We start from the raw sequence: 22543 nt of genomic DNA on the forward strand, positions 1-22543 counted from the left end.
CTTCGTTCCTCAAGAAGAAACCTTATTCAGACTAATACAACTAAAAATCAAGCTGGGGATTCACTCTTTTCTAACTACATAGGTAAACTCTGGAATGCCCTACCAAACACTCTCACCTCCCTGTAATCCCATACTTTATTTAAAACTTCACTAAAAAACATCTGCTCTGTAAATGGATATGTCCATGCTCTACCCCTGGCTGATAAAGTAGCTAGGTATCAATCACTTCCTCTAGTTAAATTCTCTTCTCACATTTCTGTTTCTGTGCACTCTTGTGGCATTATACAAAGCTACGATTAGCATAAATAATATAAAACGTATGTACTGTTCCTATATTTCTACACTGAATTACAGTATTGACATTCTTCTTCCATCCCAGTTGACTTATTTATTGTATATTCTGCTGTTTTATAATATACTGCTAATACAGTCTCAGATTTCTTCACATAATTGTATTCTTACAGAACTATATACTAATAGTCTTAATAATGTAATACCAGGGCTTTCCCAAATGTTTTTAGAAATGTATACTTAGAATCTCTAGTGTGAATTTATGTTACACTGTGATTCATGTTTGTATTATCTGTATACATATTATTCCTTGTGTGTTTTATTTGTGAGTTGGAGCTTTTTTCCCTGGGCCTCTGCTGAAAAAGGACACGTGTCCAGTCGGACTTTCCTGGTAAACAAATGTAAAATAAATAAATTTTGCTGACTTTGTTAAACTTGTGGGTAGACTGTAAAGCATTTACCCCACTTTGTCATTGACATGTAGAAGAACACTATAAGAAAAAAACAGTAACTTTAAGTAAAACAATTTTTGTTCTTAGCCTTTCATGATATAAACTGAATGTTATGTACTAAAGCAGTTTCATTTAGTGCATGTAAGGGGTATTTTAAATGAAGGGGGATTTTCATAGTGACTGTTGTATGTGTTAAAGATATTAAAGTAAACAAATACTTTTTTAGTTGTAAGAAATGTAAACATTACTCTGTAGAGGAGAAAGGCTGGACAGAAACAAGATTAAGTTACTATCCTATGATCTTGGGCTGCTGTGGTGGGTTGCATTGATCAAGTGCATTGACTGTATTATGCGTATAATTAAGACCATTTCTCTTATTTTTACAAGGGTGGCTGTCTAGATTAATGCCCCTTGCTTAAGCTATAAACAAGTTTTTGTAAGCAAGTAGACTTGAAAAATAAGACAAAATGATGAAAGCCATGAAAAATGTTAAGTTCCTTGCATCTGCCAAGATATTAGCTTGTTTTTTTTTCATTAGCAAATTTTTTCAGTGAGAGCTAAGAAGTCTGCATCTGAAGACAGTTGAATGTTCTGTTGTGAGTGAAATTACAAATATTCCTTCATGCATCTGCAGGGGTCCACTATGTAATCCTGAAATACTGAAATCCCAAATTTCAGTATTTCGAAATTGCATAGCCGAAAGCACAAAATTCCAAAACCCGCAGAAGTGCGAAATTCAAAATCCTGAACTTCGGAGATGTTGAATTAGCACTTCTGCTGGTGCAGTGTGTGAATGGATGGGTGGAAGTTTAGGTACATATATATGTGTAAGTGTGTTGGTTAGAGTGTTTAGTGTGTGTGTGTGTTGTGACTGTGATGTGTGTGTGTGTGAGGGACTGTAAAATGTGTGGGTGTGAGTTTCCTTTGTGTGTCTGTGCGATCTCAGAGTTAGAATATTTAAGTAGTGGAGTGTGGGGGGAGCGGGGGAGCTTGCCCCTTGTTTGTCTGTAGTGTAGGATTATATATTTAATTATGGGGGAAGGTGTGTGTGTGTGTGTGTGTGTGTGTGTGTGTGTGTGCTGTATTTGTAGAGTACGTTCGGGATTTTAAATTTCGTGGTTATGGGGTTTCAGGATTTTGTATTGTAGGTTTGTTTTCGGCTGTGTAACTTCGAAATACTGAAATTCGGAATTTCAGTATCTCGGGATTACACAGTGGACATATCTGCAGACATGTTAGCTGTTTTTTTTTCTTATTGATAACTAATTTTACATGGAATTGAGCTGTCTGTAAGTGCAAGCAATTAAATCTTGAGAGTTCTGAGCATTCTTTGCTGAGGGAAATGCAAAATTTAAAGGCACAATGTCAAGCAGTTCAATGAAAACTAAACTTGGAAATTATGGAATGTGAATATGAGATAGTAGCCTTCCTAGCAGCCTGAATACTTTAATGCATTTAATAGAACTGTGTTCAGTTTAGTCTTATTTAAACATAGCCATTGCATTTTTTTCTTAGGAATAGAAGTTAATGGTTTCGGAAAGCATGCAAGCTATATTTTCACATTTAGGAGGGGGTTAGACATAAGAAATGAGCAGATGCCAATCCACGTAAGTGGGAACACAGGCTGTAGCATCCACTTTATATGAGTAATGCATCCGGGTGCAGCTGTCAGTTTTGAACAATTGTTCCTATCTGTTGGGTTAAACTTCATTTTTTGAATATGTACATAATTTTGCTTGTTTTTTATAAATTGACGGGATGATGGTATTCTGAAAATGTGTTTATTTTTTTGTTTGAGGGTTTTCACTAAAACAAAAAGTCGTGAAAAATGTGACATAGGTTCAAATGGAGACGAGATGTAACAATTGTGTAAAAAATCACCCTGTCATACATTAGTGTGTGCATGATGTAAGACAAAGGTTGGAAACAACACTAAGGGACTCTGACTGACAAAGTTTGCAGATGACTGCAAACTGGGAGCCATTATTGAATCCCCAAATGATGTGGCTATTCTACAGAAGGGCATTACAGAAACAGATGCTTGGTGCCAGAGCCATGGGCTCAAGCTTAATGCCAAGAAATGTATAGTTATCCCCTTTGGGAAAAAACATGTACCCATGAATTACCATGTAGGTGGCAGTACACTAAACACCAAAATTGTGATGAGAGGTTTAGGGACACAGGTGGACAGTGGTCTCACCTTCGATAACCACATCGCCACAACAGTTAGGAAATCCTTCTGTGTGGCACACCTCATCATTAAGGGCTTTTCATCCAGAAAAAAGGAGGTCATTGTCCCACTCTACTCATCCCTCATTAGACCCATTATAGAGTACAACGCCCCATTTGGTATGTATCTCACAAGACATCTGCAACAGCTGGAAAGGCCGCAGAAATACCTCACTGAAAGAATCACAGGCCTTAAGCCGATGCCCTATGCTGTCCGTCTAAAAAAAAAAATCCAGCTATACTCTGTGGCATATCATCTCCTCAGAGGCGATCTGTGCTTAACATACAAGGCCATGTCAAACCCAGAGCTGTTGGACATGCTCCACTTAAGGAAATCTCAATCCCTCAGAGCCACATGCTTCAGGGATCTAAACTTTGTCATCACAATGAACAAAACATGCTGGAGGGATAGGTTTCTGACCCAGAGACTCCCCATACTCTGGAATAGACTGCCCATACATGTCAAGCAGAGTGCCTCCTTGGCGCTCTTCAAAAGAAACCTTGACGATTGGATGGGAGATAGGAAATTCACCCCGGGGATCAAGTCAGTCGCCCTGCTAGACAAGGGGTCCAGGGAAGTAAATATTGTGGGAAGAAATATCCAGGGAATTGTTATGGCTAGGCTTGTACAGGCCATAGGGCCAATAGCCTAGTTCCAACCTATGAAATGCACTTTCAAAACACTGTCATGTATGTTAGGCTGAGATAATGGCTTTTTAGAAAAATGGCTATGCTGTCCATATTAACTTAGACCATAAATGACCTTAACAGGTATAGACAAAAAGGAAAGTGTATTGAATTATAGTATGAAATCTAGGGTGCAAATAATGCTGCATGAGACACGTTTGGAAAGAAATAAGCATGGGAATTTGGTGAAGAAAGGATGTCATGATGGATATTCAGCAGAATATCAGTAACGAGGGAAAATGGAGTATTAATAGTGGTTGATAGTGGGACTCCAGTGGTGATAGAAAAGGAAAAATGCTAATAATGGTACATTTGTAGTAGTTAGTGGCTATTGGCAAGAAAGATGGATTATGCTGGCATGTATTTATATTCCACCAAAAACTGCTATTATGGAGCTTAAGAAAAATTGGGGGAAAATAATCAGCTTTCATCAGGGAGTAATACATATAGGTGGTGACTGGAACTTAACTTGCAATAGTGAGGATGTATCAGGTGGAACTAGAAGAAAAAATATAGCAAAAGATAGCAGATTTCTGAAGAAATCTATGAAAATATTTGGTATGGCAGATGTGAATTTAGTAGCAGAATTTACATACTATTCAGCTGTGTACAATAGCTGGCCTAGACTTCAACACCTATCTAATAACTATTCCGATCATGCACCATTAAAAACTAAAATAAATGCAAGATAACAATGTAAAAATGAGACATTGGCACTTTCCACCCACCTGTTAAAAGGTAGGAATTTAAGGAATGGGTATTGGAAATTATTTGAGATTTATTAGACAAGATATAAATTTCTTCGTAAGTGATACCTAGTGAAACAAAATAGTTGTTAATACATAATATCATGCAGTTATTCGATTCAATAAACAGACGGTCAAATATTCTGGATGCAAACACATTACTTATTAAAAAGTATCATGATACCGGAATATATCAAATAGAGAGATTTTAACCATATAGGTTCATAGGTTCATACTAGGCTATCTGCCCAAGGGCATTTATAAGCCTAGCCCATAGTTATGTGGCTTTCGCCACCCCTTTAGTTTGAATAAAAACTATGCCTATCATTTTGCTGTGCCTCTGTCAAGCAGTGACACTGAAGTAATCCCTGGGGTATATCTGCAATCTCCCATCCATTGGTCAAGATTCCTCTTGAACAAGGCCAGAGAGGTGCTCTGCCTCACATGTACCGGGATTTTGTTCCACAGCATAGGGAGTCTCTGGGTGATGAATCTGTCCCTCCAGCACGTTCTATTTATAACCGTGTCAAGGTTTAAGTCTCCGCCCTTGTGGTTCTGAGGGATCTAGATTTTTGAGGTGAAGCATATTCATCAAATCTGGGTTTGACATGGCCTTATATGTCAGGCACAGGTCACCTCTGAGCAAGCGGTATGAGACTGAATAGAGCTGGAGTTCTTTCAGTCGGGCAGCATAAGACATATTTTGTGACCCTTTATCCTTTTCGTGAGGAACTTTTGGCGGGTTTGAAGCTGGATCAGGTGTCTGGTGAGATACATTCGGAAGGGGGCATTGTACTCAATGATAGGTCTAATGAGTGATGAGTACAGGGGGACGATGACCTCCCTTGATCTAGATGTGAATCCCTTCATGATCAGGTGGGTGATATAGAAGGTTTTCCTAACTACTTTAGCAACATGAGTGTCAAACGAAAGGCTACTGTCAACCTGGGTCCCCAGATCTCTGATGACTTTTTCTGTGCTCAGTGGATTGCCACCTATATGGTAGCTAGGGGTAACCTTGTTTTTCCCGAAGGGTATGACTATGCATTTTTTGGTGTTTAACTTCAGGCCATGACTCTGGCACCAGTTATCCATTTCTGTGAGGCCCTTCTGGAGGATATCTGTGTCAGATGTGTTTTCGACTATGGCCCAGTTTGCAGTCATCTGCAAACTTTGTCAGCCATAACCATCCTGTGTTTGCTTGTACTTCAGAAAAGTAGATGCCGAACAAGAGTGGACCCAGGACTGAGCCCTGTGGGACACCACTTGTGACAGGCTTTGAGTCTGACATGGCTCCAGCAACTCTGACCCTGTGGGTTCTGTCACTTAGCCAGTTTGCAACCCATCTTGTGATGTATGGGTTTACATTCAAGCTGATGAGTTTTTCGATGATACCTGAGTGGGGTATTGTGTCGAAGGCCTTTGCCAGGTCGAGGTAGGCTGTATGGACTGCCTTTCCTCATCAATGGCCTTGGTGACTGTCTCGAAAAAGTCAACCAAGTTTAAGAGGCAGGATCTGCCTTTGACAAAGCCAAACTGGGTTGGATCCAAAGTCTGCAAGTTCCCTATGTCTTTATTTATGAGTTCCATTATGATCCTCTCCATGGCTTTGCAGATAAGGCTTGTCAAGCTAATGGGGCGGTAATTTCCAGGGTCTGTGGAGGCACCGCCCTTATGAAGTGGGACCACAGTCGCCATGCGCCACTCCTTGGAGTGCGTATCCTGAGGTGAGGCTAAGATTAAACAGCTGTCCTAACTGTGGGTTTAATTCCTCGTTGAGTTCATGAAGCACACAGCCGGGGACACCATCCGGTCCCATGGATGCTGTGTTTTTGCCTTAGTGAGGGCAGTTCTCACCTGGGCGTTGGAGATGTTTGGGGGCTACAATCCTCTGGAATAGATATCTCTCCTTTTGGGGGAGGGGAGAAGTTTGCACTGAACCTGTCAGCCAGTATGTTGGCAATGTGTGTAGGTTCAGTAATTTTCACATCATTTTGAACTAATTCTGAGCATATCTGGGAGTTTCCTCCTAGGTTTCTAACATAGCTAAAGAAGGCCTTATGATTCTCTTTAGAGTCCTTGGCGATTTTTCTCTCAAAATTTGCCTTGGATGATTTTATGAGAGCTCTTAGTTTTTACTTATAATGATCAAAGGTGTCTTACCTTTCAAGGATTTTGCTCTATCTTGTAGTAGCTTCCTCCTTTTGTTGTAGAGCTTGTTTATGGCTGGGGTCCACCAGACTGGACACTTGCCTTTGGTACAGAGAGTCTTAGTTTTGTTTGGGATTGCCTGATCCATGCAGTCCTGTAGGTGCTAGTAGAAGGCATTTGTAAGTGATTCAGCGGTTTGAGTAATGTTTACCACTGGCTCAGGGGCCTTAAAGGAGACCACACTAGTTTTTAGAAGTGTGAAATCGGCTTTTGAGAAGTTTTTCACTGTGGTCTTTTTTGTTTCAGGTGGGGGCGGAATGAGGACCTCCAGCGAGATTAGTTTATGATCTGATCTCACCAGTGAGGGGTATACTTCCGGTGTTGAACATTTTGATCCCATGTTCGTGATGATGAGATCAAGTATGTTTATGGAGGATGCAAGCCGTTTTATGTCTTCAGAATAGAAAAAAAAACTGATTCATACAAAATTCAAAGCTTTCTCAACTTATGGTAAAACAGATAAGCACATTTCCAAGGCTAAAAGGAGTAAAGAGATAAAAAAACAAAAAGAGTATGCATATGGGAGGATAGCTTAAAACATTTCTAATGGTACAGTGTTGACATGATTTGTGTTTACTGTCAACAGGCCTATCTCAGAGATGTTGCAAGCAAGTATGAGGTACGTAACTTCCTTTCATGGCTACATGATTAAAAGAAACATTTACCATCTGGTTGCTAAGCTGTAATAAACTCTAACAAAAGTCAAGCTGTTCTTTTCAGATGAGAAGAGACAAATATGAAACTGTTGCTGTACTTTTAAACTAAAAGCATATTAAAATAAAGTTTAATTAGTGTTGAAGTAATATATCCATTACAGTTCCTCCCTCTGATGCTGTAAAGCATCACAGTCGTAGATTATTCTGAATCATGCTATTGTCAAACATATAAGCTCTGGGATGTTTTTTTAATAAAGGTAATTACACTTTGCATTATGCTTGTACCAGTGTTTCCAAATATATTACCCAACCACCCAAACAAGGTCCAGCCAGACTCAGGGTTATTCATATTAATAGCCTATTGTTCCATAAAGTCAGCCACCTTTTTTGTTCATCATGAAAGTCTGAAACAAAAGTGTAACACCGTTTTCTGCTCAGATGGCAAACTCTGCCCTTCTAGGACATTACGTAATCAAGAGCTTTTCGATTTTGTAAGGCAGTGGCTCAAACTTCACTCTTCTGTATTTGCCATGCAAATGTGTTCTGATGTCTTATTAGCCATTTCAGCTAATGTAAGAGACAATTGATTCACTTCATTCATAGTTCACAATAAGGCATACTGCTGAGAAAAGAAAGCTACTTTTTGCTAAGCAGGGTGCATGGCCCTCCTATTTCATAACCTTCCAGTAGATATAGAGGAAGAATGAAAAATAGCTGGTGTCATCTGACCCACATAACAACCAGACAAGTTTCTGGGTAACCAGAGGTTCATAGGTTCATACTAGGCTGTCTGCCCTAGGGCATTTATAAGCCTAGCCAGAATGTGTTTGGCTTTCGCCACCCATTTTAAATTTATTTTGCTATGCCCTTTTTCGAGGTTAGTATACTGTGCCTCTGTCTAACAGTGACACAGAAGTGATACCCGGGGTAAACCTACGATCTCCCATCCACTCATCAAGATTCCTCTTGAAGAGAGTCAATGAGGGACTCTGCCTAACCTGGACTGGGATTTTATTCCAGAGTGAAGGGAGCCTCTGGGTTTATGAATCTGTCCCTCCAGCATGTCCTATTTATTTCAGTGCTGAGGTTCAAGTCTCTCGAGCGCGTAGCTCGATGGGATTTGGATTTTCTGAGGTGCAGCATGTCCATTAATTCTGGGTTGGGCATGGCTTTATACATCAGGCACAGATCGCCTCTGAACAGGCGGTATGCCACTGAGTAGAGCTGGAGTGTCTTTAACCGGGCAGCATATGGCATCTGTTTGAGCCCTTTGATCCTCTTGGTGAGGTACGTTTGGGGTCTTTCCAGTTGCAGGTGTCTGGTAAGGTACATCCCAAAAGTGGCATTGTACTCAATTATGGGCCTGATGAGGGATGAGTAAAGAGGCACGATGACCTCCCCTGATCTAGATGTGAATCCCTTCATGATTAGGTGGGCTATATAAAATGTTTTTCTAACCACTTTGGCCACGTGGTTGTCAAATGAGAGATTGCTATCAACTTGGGTCCCCAGGTCCCTAATTACTTCTTCTGTACTTAATGGATTACCACCTATGTGGTAATTTGTGGGCACTTAGTTTTTGCCGAAGGGGATGACTATACACTTTTTGGCATTTAGCTTGAGGCCATGGCTCTGGTACCAGTTGTCTGTTTCTATGAGGCCCTTTTGGAGGATTCTTGTGTCGGCTGGAGAGTCGATTATGGCGCCCAGTTTGCAGTCATCTGCGAACTTGGTCAGCCACAGTCCTTCTGTGTTGGCCTGTACCTCCGAGAAATATATACCGAACAAGAGAGGTCCCAGGGCTGAGCCTTGTGGGACACCACTTGTAACTGGTTTGGAGTCTGACATGGCTCCAGCAATTCTAACCATGTGGGTTCTGTCCTTGAGCCAGTTTGCAATCCATCTAGTGACATAGGGGTTTATATTTAAGCTGGTGAGCTTATCTATAATGCCCGAGTGGGGTATTGTATCGAAGGCTTTTGCGTAGGCACGGTTTCCACAGATGTAATAGTAATTGTCCAATATTCCTATGCATTTCCCCCTGTCCTATGTCTTCAATCCAAGCTCCATCAATAAAGTCTCATTATGGGTGTCATTGCAATTGCTGTAATTTACTAGCTCAATTTCTTTTCTGACATAACACGTATCACCTTGTGTTGATGCAGCCAGTTGGTAATATATTTTCTTAATCCGGTCCATAGCATTACCCCAGGTTTGATTTTCTACACTAATTCACTTTTCTGAACCAGTCTGTTGCACTGGAACAGGTAACATTGGACTGCCCCCCTTGGTATCATGAGGAACAAATCTACACACCTAGCAGTTGGAAACATTTAGGTCATTGGCATATTGGTGCAGCATTCATAGAAACAGGTTTTCTCTCATGTTATTTGGAAGCAGGAGGAGGAGGCTCAGTGATGTCACCAGAAGGAGGTGTGACACCATTTCCTGTAGACTCCTGAGATTTCAAGCAGGTTTTCTTGCAAGACAAAGCGTGGACCCAGTTTGGTATTCCAGCACACATTATTTCAGTATATGTAGTTAGGAGAATGAAATGAGGTTCCTTCCAATGTTCCTGAAAAGAAGATTTGTGTTGGAATACCTTTATATAGGCTAAATCACCTTTTCTTAAATCACAACAGAGAACTGTTGACTGTAGTGGGAGGGCTTCTTTGGTGAGTTTACAGAAAGTCTTTAAGACAGAAACAAGTTTTGAACAATAGTTTATCAAAGCTTCATCAGTAAATACCAGTTTACAGTTTCTGACTGGTGGAGAAGATAGCATTCTTGTTGAATGGCCCATACGAATTTCATGCAGGCTTAGTTTTTGAGTAGTGCTTACAGTTCCTGGCATGCTTATCAATGCCAAAGGTAAAGCATCTGGCCATTTCAGTCCTGTCTCATTACAAATGTTGCTAATTCTGATTTTAAGAGTCTGGTTAGAACTTACAGCAAGACTAGATGAATGTGGATGATGGGGACAATGTAACTGTAAAGAAATTGTAAACACAGAACACATTTTTTCACAATTTCAGCAGCAAATTTATTATCTTTGTCTGAGTTAATACTATGAGATACCCCAAATCAAGGAATAAATTAATTTAGCAATTTCTTTACTACTGTTTCAGCATCCTACTTGGTACATGGATAGGCCTCCACTCATGCAGAAAAAATAGACCATCAGTAAAATGTATGAAAATGTAGCACAATGCTGCATCTGGATGAAATCTAGCTGAGTATTTACAAGCAGCCCCCAAGATGAGGGAAAGGCAAAGCTGAAAATTTAGTTTTCACAGTTGGTGCAATACTATTCCACAAACACCTATCACAATTATTTACATAATGACTAACTAGAGACCAAGAAAGAAGGGCAAACCAAATCCCACTGAACAAGATTAAGAAGTCCGTGCTTACCAGTATGATTAGTAAGCTTTTACCAAGAAAGGTAGCACAGCTAAAGGTGCTACTGTCCCTGACATCAGGAAGCATCCATAATGAACTTACTTGCTTTTTACAACCCACACTGATCTACCTCTATTTCTCAACCTCTGAAGCTTCATTCTGCAAAACAATTAAATTATTAAGATTTAGGGATTGTTAGACTTTACTGAATTGTCTTGAACCACAAAAACTAATTTTTTAGTGACATCCAAACCAGCAAGCTGCCTAATCTCCTAACCAGTAGCTTTTTACAGTAACAGTATATATGAATTTGCACTTTAACTACAGCTAAAGGTTTTGGTAACAACAAAGCTTCTAATAAGCCCTTTACAAACTTTCCATTTTTTTTTATTTCCATACCTGCTTTTGTTAAAAATCCTCTGTCTCCACAATTCCTCAAAGTCATGGGCTGCCCCAAACACAACAGTTCTCATTATAAATGTTCACAATGTTATCTTTAGCTATTTTACACCATTTTCTCAATGCAAACAATTCAGCAACTTGTGCAAAAGTAACCCCTTGTAGTCTTTCCTGACACAGTATTGTATTTTCTGTACATATAGCTATGCTTGTGATAAGATTTCCATTTCTGTCTCTTCCACATGATCTGTCTACAAACAATTCCATTTCTGCTTTTTCCATTGGAGTATCTTTAAAATCAAGTCTAGGAGAAAGCACTGGGTTTGCAATAATTATACAGTCATGCGGTTCACCATCTCTTGTCATGGGCAGGAGGGATACTGGTTTCAATACCTGGCATCAATCATTGGTGATTAAAGGGTTTGAAATGAGCAGCAACTCATATTTTGTCAACTTAGCGGCAGAGAGATGCTGCGTTGTAGATTTTAGTAACAGCGCAGATACCGCATGGGGAACTCCAAGTGTGAGTTTGTGTCCTAGGATCAGTGGTGCAGATTGTTCTACCATCTGTGCAGCTGCTGCTACTGCCTGCAGGCAGCCCAGTAATCCTCTAGCCATCTGGTCTAACAATGAATTGTAATATGCAATAGGTCTAAATACATCGCCATGTTTTTGAACTAGTAACCCTGCTGTGTACCCCACCCCCCTTTTCAGGACGGAACATACTGAAAAGTTTTTTATAATCTGAGAGTCAAGGACTTGCTTTAAGAAAGCAAAAGCATTTTCTTCCTTTTTTCTAGGAAAATGTCTCTGGTGTATCTCATTTGAGCACATCAAGCAAAGGTTTAGCAATTTTTGCACAATTTGGTATCCACTGCCTACAGTACCCAGCCAAACCTAGAAAAGCTCATAGTTGTTTTTGAATAACAGGGTGGGGTGCCTTTATGACAGCTTCTACACTTGAGGGTTGGAGATGCTTCTCTCCATATTAGATTGTGTCCGAGATACGTTACTTTAGATGTCCATAACTGAAGTTATTCCTTTTAATACTTTGTGTCCCTTTTTTGCTAATTCAGCCAGCAAATGTATAGTATCCTGCTGACAATGTGTTAGCGTTTTTGAAGTTATAAATAATCATCTACCCATTGCACCAATACAGATTCACATGCAAACCAGATTTCTTCAAGTTCCTGCTTCAAATTTTGAGAAAAGTTTGAGGGACTGTCAACCAACCCTTGTGGCAATCCTAGCTACATGTATTGAATTCCCCCATATGTAAAGGCAAATAAATGTTGACCATCTGGATGAACAGAGATAGCAAAAAAAGCTCAACATAAACCCAGTACAGAAAAGTAATTAGCCCACGATATGCAACTCAGTATGGTTGCTGGTTTTGGCACTGTGGTATGAAGGGATAACAAACCAATTTACTGCTCTTAAGTCCTGCAAAAAACTGTATGCATCTCTGCCTGGCTTTTTAGCTGGAACTGCGTGTTTTTGCTATAATTCCCTTCTGGAGCAGCGATTCAGTTACAGGTTTGATTGCTTGTTCTGCTTCTAATTTTAAAGGATACTATATATGAGGAAGTGGCTTTGTAGGATCTAAACATTTTCACGGGTATGGCAGATTTTAACAGACCTACTTCATTAGATTGTTTTGCCAACAAGATGTCAGGAACCTGTTGTAACAGTCTGTCATCCACACACTAACTTGGTTCTTCTGTTCTCTCTTTGATAACACTAATTACAACAATCACTTCTTCAGATTCAGCTGGTACATTTAAATAAACATCATCTGGAGTGCAAAAAAAATAGTAAGTCTGAAATTACAAAGCAGATTCCTATCCACTAAGTTTGCTGGAGCTGAGGTGCTTAATAAAAAGGCATGCTTATTTTCAATCTACCCTAAAGAAACTGGAATAGGTTTAGATACAAGAAAAACAGTAGGGTTGTTAGTAATACCCACTGCCGACACTTTTTCAGAAGATACTAGAATTTTATCTTGATTTCTTATTTTCAACACAGATTGAGTTGCACTAGTGTCAGTCAGAATCAGAACATCTTTTTGTCCTACATTCAACTTAACAAAAAGGTCCTTTGATCTACTTTCATTAATGCTCTTATGTGTACCTCATCCTTCCCCCCAGTGTTGGCAGTACATTCCTCCTAGCACTTGCTGCCACTCTGGGGGTGGAGGTGGTCGAGAGACATTGGAAGGATTTTGATTTTGCCACTGCTGCATTTGCTGCTGTTGCAAATTTGGGCTTTCTCCTTTCCAGTGTCCCATTTGTTAACAGTTGTGACAAGCCCCCTCTCCCAGCTTGATTTTTATTGAATATTACTTGCTCTTTCTCTATCCTGCCTGCCTTGCTTACCTCTGCACCGGCCTCTACCCCTTTTTTCAAAACTCTGTGTTTGTAATTGCATGAGTGCATCTTCTGCGTCTCTTCTCTTTTCATCTGCTTAATATAAATATATGGTGCTCTGCGAATTTTATTAACTTATCTGTTTCCTCTTCCTGCCAAGTGACCTGGTTTTGCTTCACTAATGCCTGCACATTAGGTCAAAGTTTGTGCAGAAAAGCAGAATTAAAAGCTGCTTTAGCATTTTCCATTGGGTCTGCAGTACTAGACTGTACTGAAAAGACTTCCCTAAGTCTGCTAAAGTAATGTTTTTCCCCTACCTTGCTTAAATGCAGTGATTTTATCCTCGTCAGGTTTAACAGGACAGACTGTCCGAATTTCTTGTAAGAGCTTCATCCTTAAAACTGTTGTAGGTCATGCATATTTTAGGAAACATTTTAACTATAGAATGTAAATCAGTAAGTGTCCAAGGTCTGTGGACTAATGCGTTGCTATCATCTGGATATGGTACATCCCTGAGGAGATATAGAGGATTGTTAATCTGTTCTTCCTGCTTTACAACCTGTCTGATCCCTTGGTGAGTAAAACGCGCCTTTTTACCAAAATATTCTACCTCAGCATGTTGTGCAATTCTCTTATCGCCGTCTGAGAGGACAAAGTGGTGGGGTGGACAGTACTAGAAAATTCAAGTTGGGGTGAGGCTGATGTTGAGTTTGTGTAGGTGCAGAAGGAGTGACATGTATAGATGCACTTTTCCATGGAGTAACAGACTGACCTCTGTTTTGTTGGGATGAGGGGGGAACCTGATCATTCTGTGAAGCAGGAAGAAGAGAAGCTGTTCATCTTCCCAGAAGACCCCCACCCCCAAACTGTAGCATGGTCATTTGAAATGGCCAGATACAAAATGAGTGGTTGGTATGGTAATGCATGCTTTTACTGTACTTTTAAGTTCTTTCACTTGTTGCAAGAGTTTATTTGTATCTTTTAACCCCTTTGCAGCATTATAACTATTCTACTGATCACTTTTTATTTCATCTCTTTCCTTTTCTAACTTTGTTCATAAATGTAGTGTTTTAGTTTTATCAAAAGTTCCATTGTCAAAAAAGCATAAATCTAAGTTTGGCTTAGTTAGTTTGTGTCATAATGCTATGTACTAAAAAGAGTTTGGCCCTTATGTACAGTACATATAATGGGCTGGAGAACCAACAGATGGTTCAATAATCTTATTGCTTGAATACCTATAATATAGGGTGTAATATATTGTTTTGTTGGTTAACCTTTTTTTTAATCACTGAAACCCACAGGAACTCAAAGACAAAATGTAAGTTTGGTTTACCTTTGAAAGGTTGAAAATCAACCTGCCAAACAGCCCTTTGTGCGAACCGAAATGACGAAAACCGTCATTCTGAACTGCACCGAAGTTCGGAAATCAGTAAATCGAAAAGCAGATTTGCTGATTTTCGAACTACAATTTCAAATACATATTGTAATGCAGGAGGGCAAGTCCCCCTGCACCCCCCACACACCCCCCAAACTGTACCATTTTTTAATATTTAGTGTATTTAATAAGTATTAGGTATTGTTTCAAACAAATCTAATGATGTGGAATATACCTTGATAAAACTTTTATCATCATGAAATTTACTACTCTCTTAAGGTTAAAATAATGAATCAATTAACATATCAGCTGCTTGTATCAATTTCTTAATTGTTATATAAGAGGTGTGGTATGTGCTCTTTCTGTGATTACATTCTGATGAAGTTGCATGGGCAACGAAAACGTAATTTTATTGTGAGACGTTAAATAAAACTGTTCTACTGTGCTTTGCGTTGATTCTGGATCTGTCGTTGTGCCTTATAGTAACTTGGCGTACTTCTTGTGGACGTTTCCTACTTGTTGCTGCTCCTTTTTAGTGGTTTGTTTGTTTGCAGCTTTGCTTGCGAACTACAATTTCAAATACATATTGTAATGCAGGAGGGCAAGTCCCCCTGCACCCCCCACACACCCCCTACTTTATTATTCTAACTCCGAGGTCGCACTACAGTGGGGAAGGGGTCCACTTCCCGATCCCCACTATAGTGCACTCCAAACCCAAAATGCCGAATCCGCAATGTGCGAATGTCAATGTGCATTCGCTCATTGCACATTCGATGCATTTTTTCGGTTATCCAAAAACTTGAAAACATACTTCCGCACGACTGTCTTTTGACAGTGTGCATTTCAAGCTTTCAAAGGTAAACCGTAAGTTTAAAGCACTTACTGAAATAGTCACCCAGTGTTTGTCAAAGAGATCCCTTCCACAGTCTTCAGTGATGTGAGGCAAAACATGTAAACCTCAGTTAGAGCCATTAGTCATTGCACCAGCTGAAAAGGGATACTTGCAAACACACAGTCATGCAGCTGTTCAGTTCAATACCCAGACTGTCAAAGATTCTGGATGCAAGCACATTATTTATTAAAAAGTATCATGGTACTGGAATATCTCAAAATAGAGAGATTCAACCGTATGCACAGATACAAGCCTTTTTATATCTTAAAAACAGAAAAAACAGACTGGTTGATAAAATTTCAGAGCTTTTTCAGCTTATGTTAAAACACATGTACATGTTTCCAAGGCCAAAAGGAGTAAACAGATAAAAAGGTATGCATATGGGGAGGATAGCTTAAAACTTTTCTCATGGTACAATATTGACATGGTTTGTGTGTTTACTTTCATCAGAAGTGTTCCAACCAAGTACAAGGTACATAATTTCATTTCATGGTTATATTATTAAAAGAAACAGTTGTTTACCACCTTCTTGCAAAGCTCTAATGCACTCTAACAAAAGTCAAGCTGTTCTTTTCAGATGAGAAGAGAAAAATATAAAACTGTTGCAGTACTTTTAAGCTAAAATTATATTAGAATAAGCATTGAAGTAATATATCCATTACACTAGAGAGTGGGATAAAATGAAAATGAGGTTTGAAAATAGAGTAGAAATAAGAGAAAGAGATATGGGTAAGTAATAGGAATTATTTGGAAGGGTAGACTGACAAGGGTTAAAGTATTGCAGAGTAAGGGGAATCTCACAGAAGAGGAGCAACTGCAGAGTGCTGAAGTGAGATTGAGGGTATTTGAATAATATGCATAAGTTCAGAGAGAATGCTGTTAAGCAACTATTTTGACACCTCCAGAGCATAAAAACTTTTAACACAATGACTCCGGCAACAGAAAGTAGAAAGGGTTGTCTCCAAACTTAAGGAGCCTATAACAAGAAAAATAACCAAAGATCTTGTAGAGGTGTTAGAAACATTACATTTAGGAGAAGGTGCAAAACTAACCTGGGAAAATTGTATCCTCCAAGCTAAACATGTGCAGGTATTAGATATATTACAGATAGGAGAAGGTGCAAAACTAGCCTGGGAAAATTGTATCCTCCAAGCTGAACATGTGCAGAGTTCCCAAGTTTAACAAGATAATGAAATTTGGATTCTCCAAGCAGCAGTAGCATTATTGTAAGTACATAAATAGAGTTCTCAGAGAAGCTGAAAAGGAATCCTAAAGTTCCAGTCCCTGTTCTGGAGAGTGCATGATCACTTAAGGTCAGTCTTTAATTTTTTGGCTCCCCATTTGACACTGAGTCAGTAGGAGAATATCATAATGTAGCAGGATGAGGATTTTTTTCTTTATTGCTGAAGAAACTGAATTTGAATGGGGAAGGAATAGCCCTACACTCAGAGAATGGAGTATGCAGTAATAACAGATGCATCACACAATGCTCACTTGTGTATCACTGCCTAAATGTCTACTCAACCCCTTATGCAATGACATGCTTAGCTGTGGGAGCCTCATCCTACAGTTTCCACTTGACAGTGCCTCAGTGCCCCTGAGGAAGGGAGTCTGGTTTGATCAGTTGATCCTTCCTCTTAATTGCCAAGCCTTCCAGCTTCCAAGTCAGTTGTTGCTGTTGAGACACAGGCAACACCGTCGGATACCCTGACACTAAAGGGTGACTCTGTTTTGTGTTCAGCATCAACAGACTGAGATTTTGACTGTATTTCAGTTGTATGTTTGATTAGATTACTGGCTTGGTAAGGGCAGCATTGCAGTTTCATTAGCTTGGAAAATAGTGATCCAAACTGTACAGGTTTTGATGGGGAACCATATTGCTTTTGTGAGGACTTGGCACTAGTGTTCATAGTATGGTGTTGAGGTTGATAATGTAAAGATATGTTTTTTGTTTTTTTTTTGTTTTTGTTTTTTTTGAGTGGTGATTTTTATGGCATTTCATCTAACAGTACCTCCAAAAATGCTTTAATAAAAAGGCATGAATGTGGTATGGAACAATGAGAATGCATAAAAACTACTTTTATAGACCCAACAAATCTTTGTGTAAAATTGGGTAGAATTAAGAAATAAACAGGACAAGAAAGTCAGACTAGTACATAGCCAGGCAGAGGGAAGGTTGACCAATTCAATTAGTAAAGAAAATGTATGTTCCTATAAATGTAGAAGGGTGCAACAAAATATAGTGCGGGTACGTAGTAAAGTTAAATAAAACCAAGATTTAAAGGGGTTAGAAAGGAACAGTAAGAAAGCAAGTTTGATAAATGAATTCTGCTTAATATGCACAATGTTAGAGAAAGAGGAGTTCATCACAGATCTTGTTATAACTGCTAACATAATAAGGGGTAAGTGGTCACACTCTTTCAGTGTTCTAGTACTAAAAGGGCTAAATATAAACTGGAGTTAACTGTATAATTCTTACTGACTCCGTACCCTTTGAAACAAATCATGGATGGAAATCTGAGAACTAGAACAGGAAAACATTATTTCTCCTTCATAGATGTGTAGTAAGAAAATGCTATTGGGTATCACCCTGTCAGTCTGATATCATTGGTAGGGATGAACAGTAAACTCTTTTTTTTGAATAAATGAATTGTGGAGTATTCAGAAGCCAGCAGGGTGAGGCATAGTACCAAATTCTCAGGACATGAATTGCTTTTAAACTTTAGGAAAGACGTTAATGCAGTGAACACATTGGACAAGTTGTTAGAGGGCCCCCTGTAGTGGCATAGAAAAAATGTAGATAGAAAAACACAGAGGACAGTTGTAAATGGAGTCTTCTCCTGATAAGTATTTATTTGAAGTGGATTACTGGGGGCAATTTTTATGTCTCTCAATCGCCTGGTGGATCAGAGATGCACAGTATAGGTGGCATCCTTACACTTTGAGGGTACTTTTATTCAGTGTTTTTTTCTGTGATTTTCTTTGCTCTCATATTTTCAAAGCCATATTAACTTTAATGGAGCAAGCTGGCAGTGCATTGCTGCCTTTGTTCATTTTTCCTCATTGTAATGTGACCTTGGAGTTTGTATAAGATGAGGGGACATGGTGATGGAATTTTTGTTTTTTGCCTGTTTTGTATATGCTTTTGAAAGAGACTTCTCAGTCTATAAAAATTGGCAAAGCACGACCCCTGTTAGGTGGATTCAATAATACACAGGGAAACCCTATGATAAGTACTCAAGTGTAGGAAAGGATGAAAAGTTGTTCACCATTTTGTATGAATAGTCTGAAACATTGTGGTTTAAACCATTCTGAGTAGTGCACCTAAGCGAAAAAGTACACACTGGGGAGAAAGCAGTATAAACATCAGCAAAGGAAATGACTGTGGATGGTTGTACCAGATTACCTAAAGGTAAAGCAAGCTGTGTGAGAAAACAAGGAAGGATGGTGACTTATCGCAACACGGATGTCAGAATTGCACATCTTTAGCCTTTTGTTTCACTTACAAAAGTGAATCTGCTTTCAAATACTACCTCTATATTTATTGATGTCATATCCCTTAAGAGTACGTTTAGAAATATTGCATGATCTCCTCCAATCTCATTGACTTGTTCTCTTGAACTTTTTGAAATTCTGTCATATGTTTCTGTTTTGGGTACACTAGAATTTGTCTGATAACAAACATAAGCAGCAGTAACAACAGTAGTGAGCAGTTAAAACATAGAGTGTACTCCTTTTACTTTGGTAAAATAATACCTGTGAAGAGAAATTTGATGGTATTCAAAATGCCTATTTTGTGGTGGGTATACAGCTTTTTATTTTCATTTTATCATGGTCATAATAAGGATGATCAATATTAACCTATTGATGCAGCAAAGAGTCTGAATAAGATTAAGCTTTTCTCTTTGACTGCAGGTTAGTGTCACATTTTGTCGTTTCATTTTATCTTCAGGTTCATCTATTGTTAATTTCTGTGTTCCTTTGATTCCTTCCTGCTATGTCTTCCTCACCAGTTGCACATTTTCAGTTTTTCTTTTAGCATACAGAACTGAGGGATCTAAAGGCATTGATTTGCTATTTTCTGTTGGCTGACATGAAGTGAGAATGTGCTATCACTATATTTAGCATATTTGAGATCTGGAACATTTATATTTTGTTGTTTTCCAGTTTGATTTAGTAATGCATAAACAGATTAAAATTTTAGAACATATAGCAATTGAAAGCAGTACTTTTATGTCATATTTATTGTAATTTTGTATTGTAGAAGTTGTTAGAAGAATCAAAGGACCTTCTTTCCGATTGGTTGGATGCAGAACTGGGTAGTCGGGTGACTGAGAATTCCATTTTTTCTACATTACCAAAATACTGGGAAGAAGAATTCCACAAAGACATGGAAGCATTGAGTGTAAGTAGCTGATTTTAAACTGAACAGTGGGTTGTTTTGATTATTAGTTCTTTCTCTCTTGAATCAAGAACTGTATAGAATTATTTTGGCTTGTTCTAGAATATTTTGTGTTCTTCAGGAAGTCATAACTATTCATATAGTACTGTAGAAATAAAATCTTCTCTTTCAGGAACAGTATTGCATATTTAAAACAATTGTCATCTTCCTTTAACCACAGTGATGAATTTGACTGGAAATAATGCAGTCTTCTGGACCATACATGTCTGAGGACCCATTTAGTATGCAAAAAAAGCCAGTACTGTGTCCTGCATGTTTCAATTGCTCATTAAATAACTCTGACGATTCTTCTTTTTATTTCTAGATTTTTTCCCCCGCTGTCTTCAAACATGTAAATAAGAAGTCTTGGAGATTAATACTCTGCCATAAGTTTCTTAAGTTTGTAACTTAGATTTCAGAACTTCTTTATCCCGACCTGTTTTTTCTTTTAAATTCAGGACATGGTATTCCTGTTTAGCCATAAGTATTGTGTTTCTTTGAGTCCGTTACAAGCAAGTTTAAAAAAAAACAAGAGGGTACTAGAAAGCTCATCCTTCAAGCATTAAATCATTTTGTGGTAGCAACTTTTTGTCTGTTCTTAGGTCTGTTGCTTCTTGACATGCTGTAACTTTAAGAACTGTAAATATGAGTAACATTCCAAGTTATCTTCCCTGAGAACAGATACTCTGTGAATGCTGTTATGGGCACATATTCTGAGCCACTTATAGAATCATAGGAGATAACTAGGCTATTGACCCAGAGGTCATTTTAAGCCTAGATGTTTCAACCCAATGTAATACTGTAGAGGTACTGGACAATACCCAAGATTGCATTTAGTGATGACTGCCAGGAGGGTTGTGGGTGCTATCCCTGGTAAGAATTTACAGAGCCCTGTCCAATCATCCAGGTTCCTCTTGAACAATGTCATAGAGGTGCTCTGTTTCACATGAATTGGTAGCCTGTCCCAAAGACGTGGCAGTTGCTGGGAGATGACTCTGTCCCTCAGCATGTCCTATTTAGGTTCCAGGCCATATTTAGGTCCCTGGAATGGGTACCCCTGGACCCATTTGATTTATGGATATGCAGTAAGTTCATTAGGTTAGAGTCTTGGGTTGCTCTGTAGAGTCTTGGGTTGCTCTGTAGACCAGGCATAAGTCTCCCCTAAGAAGTTTGTATGATGCAGAGTATAGTAACAAGGATTTTAGTCGGTCCATGTAGGGCACATACTGGAGGCTATTGATCTTCTTTGTTAGAAACCTCTGAGGTCTCTTTAATTGCTGTAGATGCTTAGTACAGTATATACCAAATTTGGCATTATACTCGATTATGGGCCGGATAAGTGCTGAGTAGGGGGGGGGGGGTATAACTTCTTTTGCTTTCAGGGCAATGCCTTTACTAATCAGAAGAGCTACATGGAAAAGCTTTCTTCACAACATTAGACACATGGTGGTCGAAGTTAGTTGTGGTCAACCTGTTATCCCTGGTCTCTTACCACTTCATGGGTACTTAGGGTATTGTTATTCATTTGATAGCGTGAAGAGACCTTGTTTGTGCCAAAGGTAATGATGTTATTGATTTGATAGTGTGAAGAGACATTGTTTCTGCAGAAGGGAATGACAATGCATTTTTTGCATTCAGTTTGAGATGGTGATTAATGCACCAGGATGGTGTCACACAGACCAACAACTGGAGTATACTGACATCATTTGGGGATTCAGTGATTGCACCTAATTTGCAGTTGTCCTCAAACTTGGTCAGCCACAACCCTTTAGTTATGACCTGAACTTCTGAGAAGTACATGCCAAACAGTAGGGGACCCAGCACTGATGCCTGTGGCACCCTGCTGGTTATAGATCTTCAGGTTGATGTAGAATCGCTCACTTTGATAGTGTGCGTCTGGTTTGTGAGCCAGTTGGCAACCCATCTTACAACAAAGGGGTTTACATTCAGTTTGCAAAGTTTATCGTTAATGCCTGAATGTGGGATTGTGTCGAAAGTCTTTGCCAAGTTGAGGTTTGCTTTTTGCACAGATTTGCCCTCATCAATGTCCTTGGTTACACTCAAAGAAATCCACCAGATTTAACAGGTAGGATCTGCCCTTCACGAAGCCGAATTGGGTAGGATCCAGGATACTTATGATGTCCATAATGATGCATTCCATGGCCTTACAGATGAGGCTGGTCAGGTTTTTGGATCTGTTGCTAGGCCACCTTTGCAGAGGGGAATAACTGTAGCTATTCTCCATTCCACAGGAACAAAGCCTGTGGTTAGGCTATGATTAAAAAGGGGTACTTAGTGGTGATGCTCATGTTTTTAGCCTGTTTAGAAGGCAGCCTGTTATGTCATCTGGTTCCATAGAGGCCATGTTGAGGACCTGTTCTTCAGATATGTAAGGT

General features: G+C 39.2%; 1 protein-coding gene across 1 annotated transcript in view; it reads left to right on the top strand.

Annotated features, from left to right (window-relative positions):
• The window catches only part of CARS1 (cysteinyl-tRNA synthetase 1), a 736066-nt gene that overhangs the window by 290213 nt on the left and 423310 nt on the right, over nucleotides 1-22543 (top strand). The window contains exon 8 of the mRNA XM_044059397.1: nucleotides 19971-20111. Within this exon, the coding sequence (XP_043915332.1) occupies nucleotides 19971-20111 (141 nt within the window). The remainder of the gene's footprint in view (nucleotides 1-19970; nucleotides 20112-22543) is intronic.

Source organism: Protopterus annectens, chromosome 17.part0, assembly GCF_019279795.1.
Source record: "Protopterus annectens isolate FY-2018-M chromosome 17.part0, PAN1.0, whole genome shotgun sequence".
NCBI lineage: Eukaryota > Metazoa > Chordata > Ceratodontiformes > Protopteridae > Protopterus > Protopterus annectens.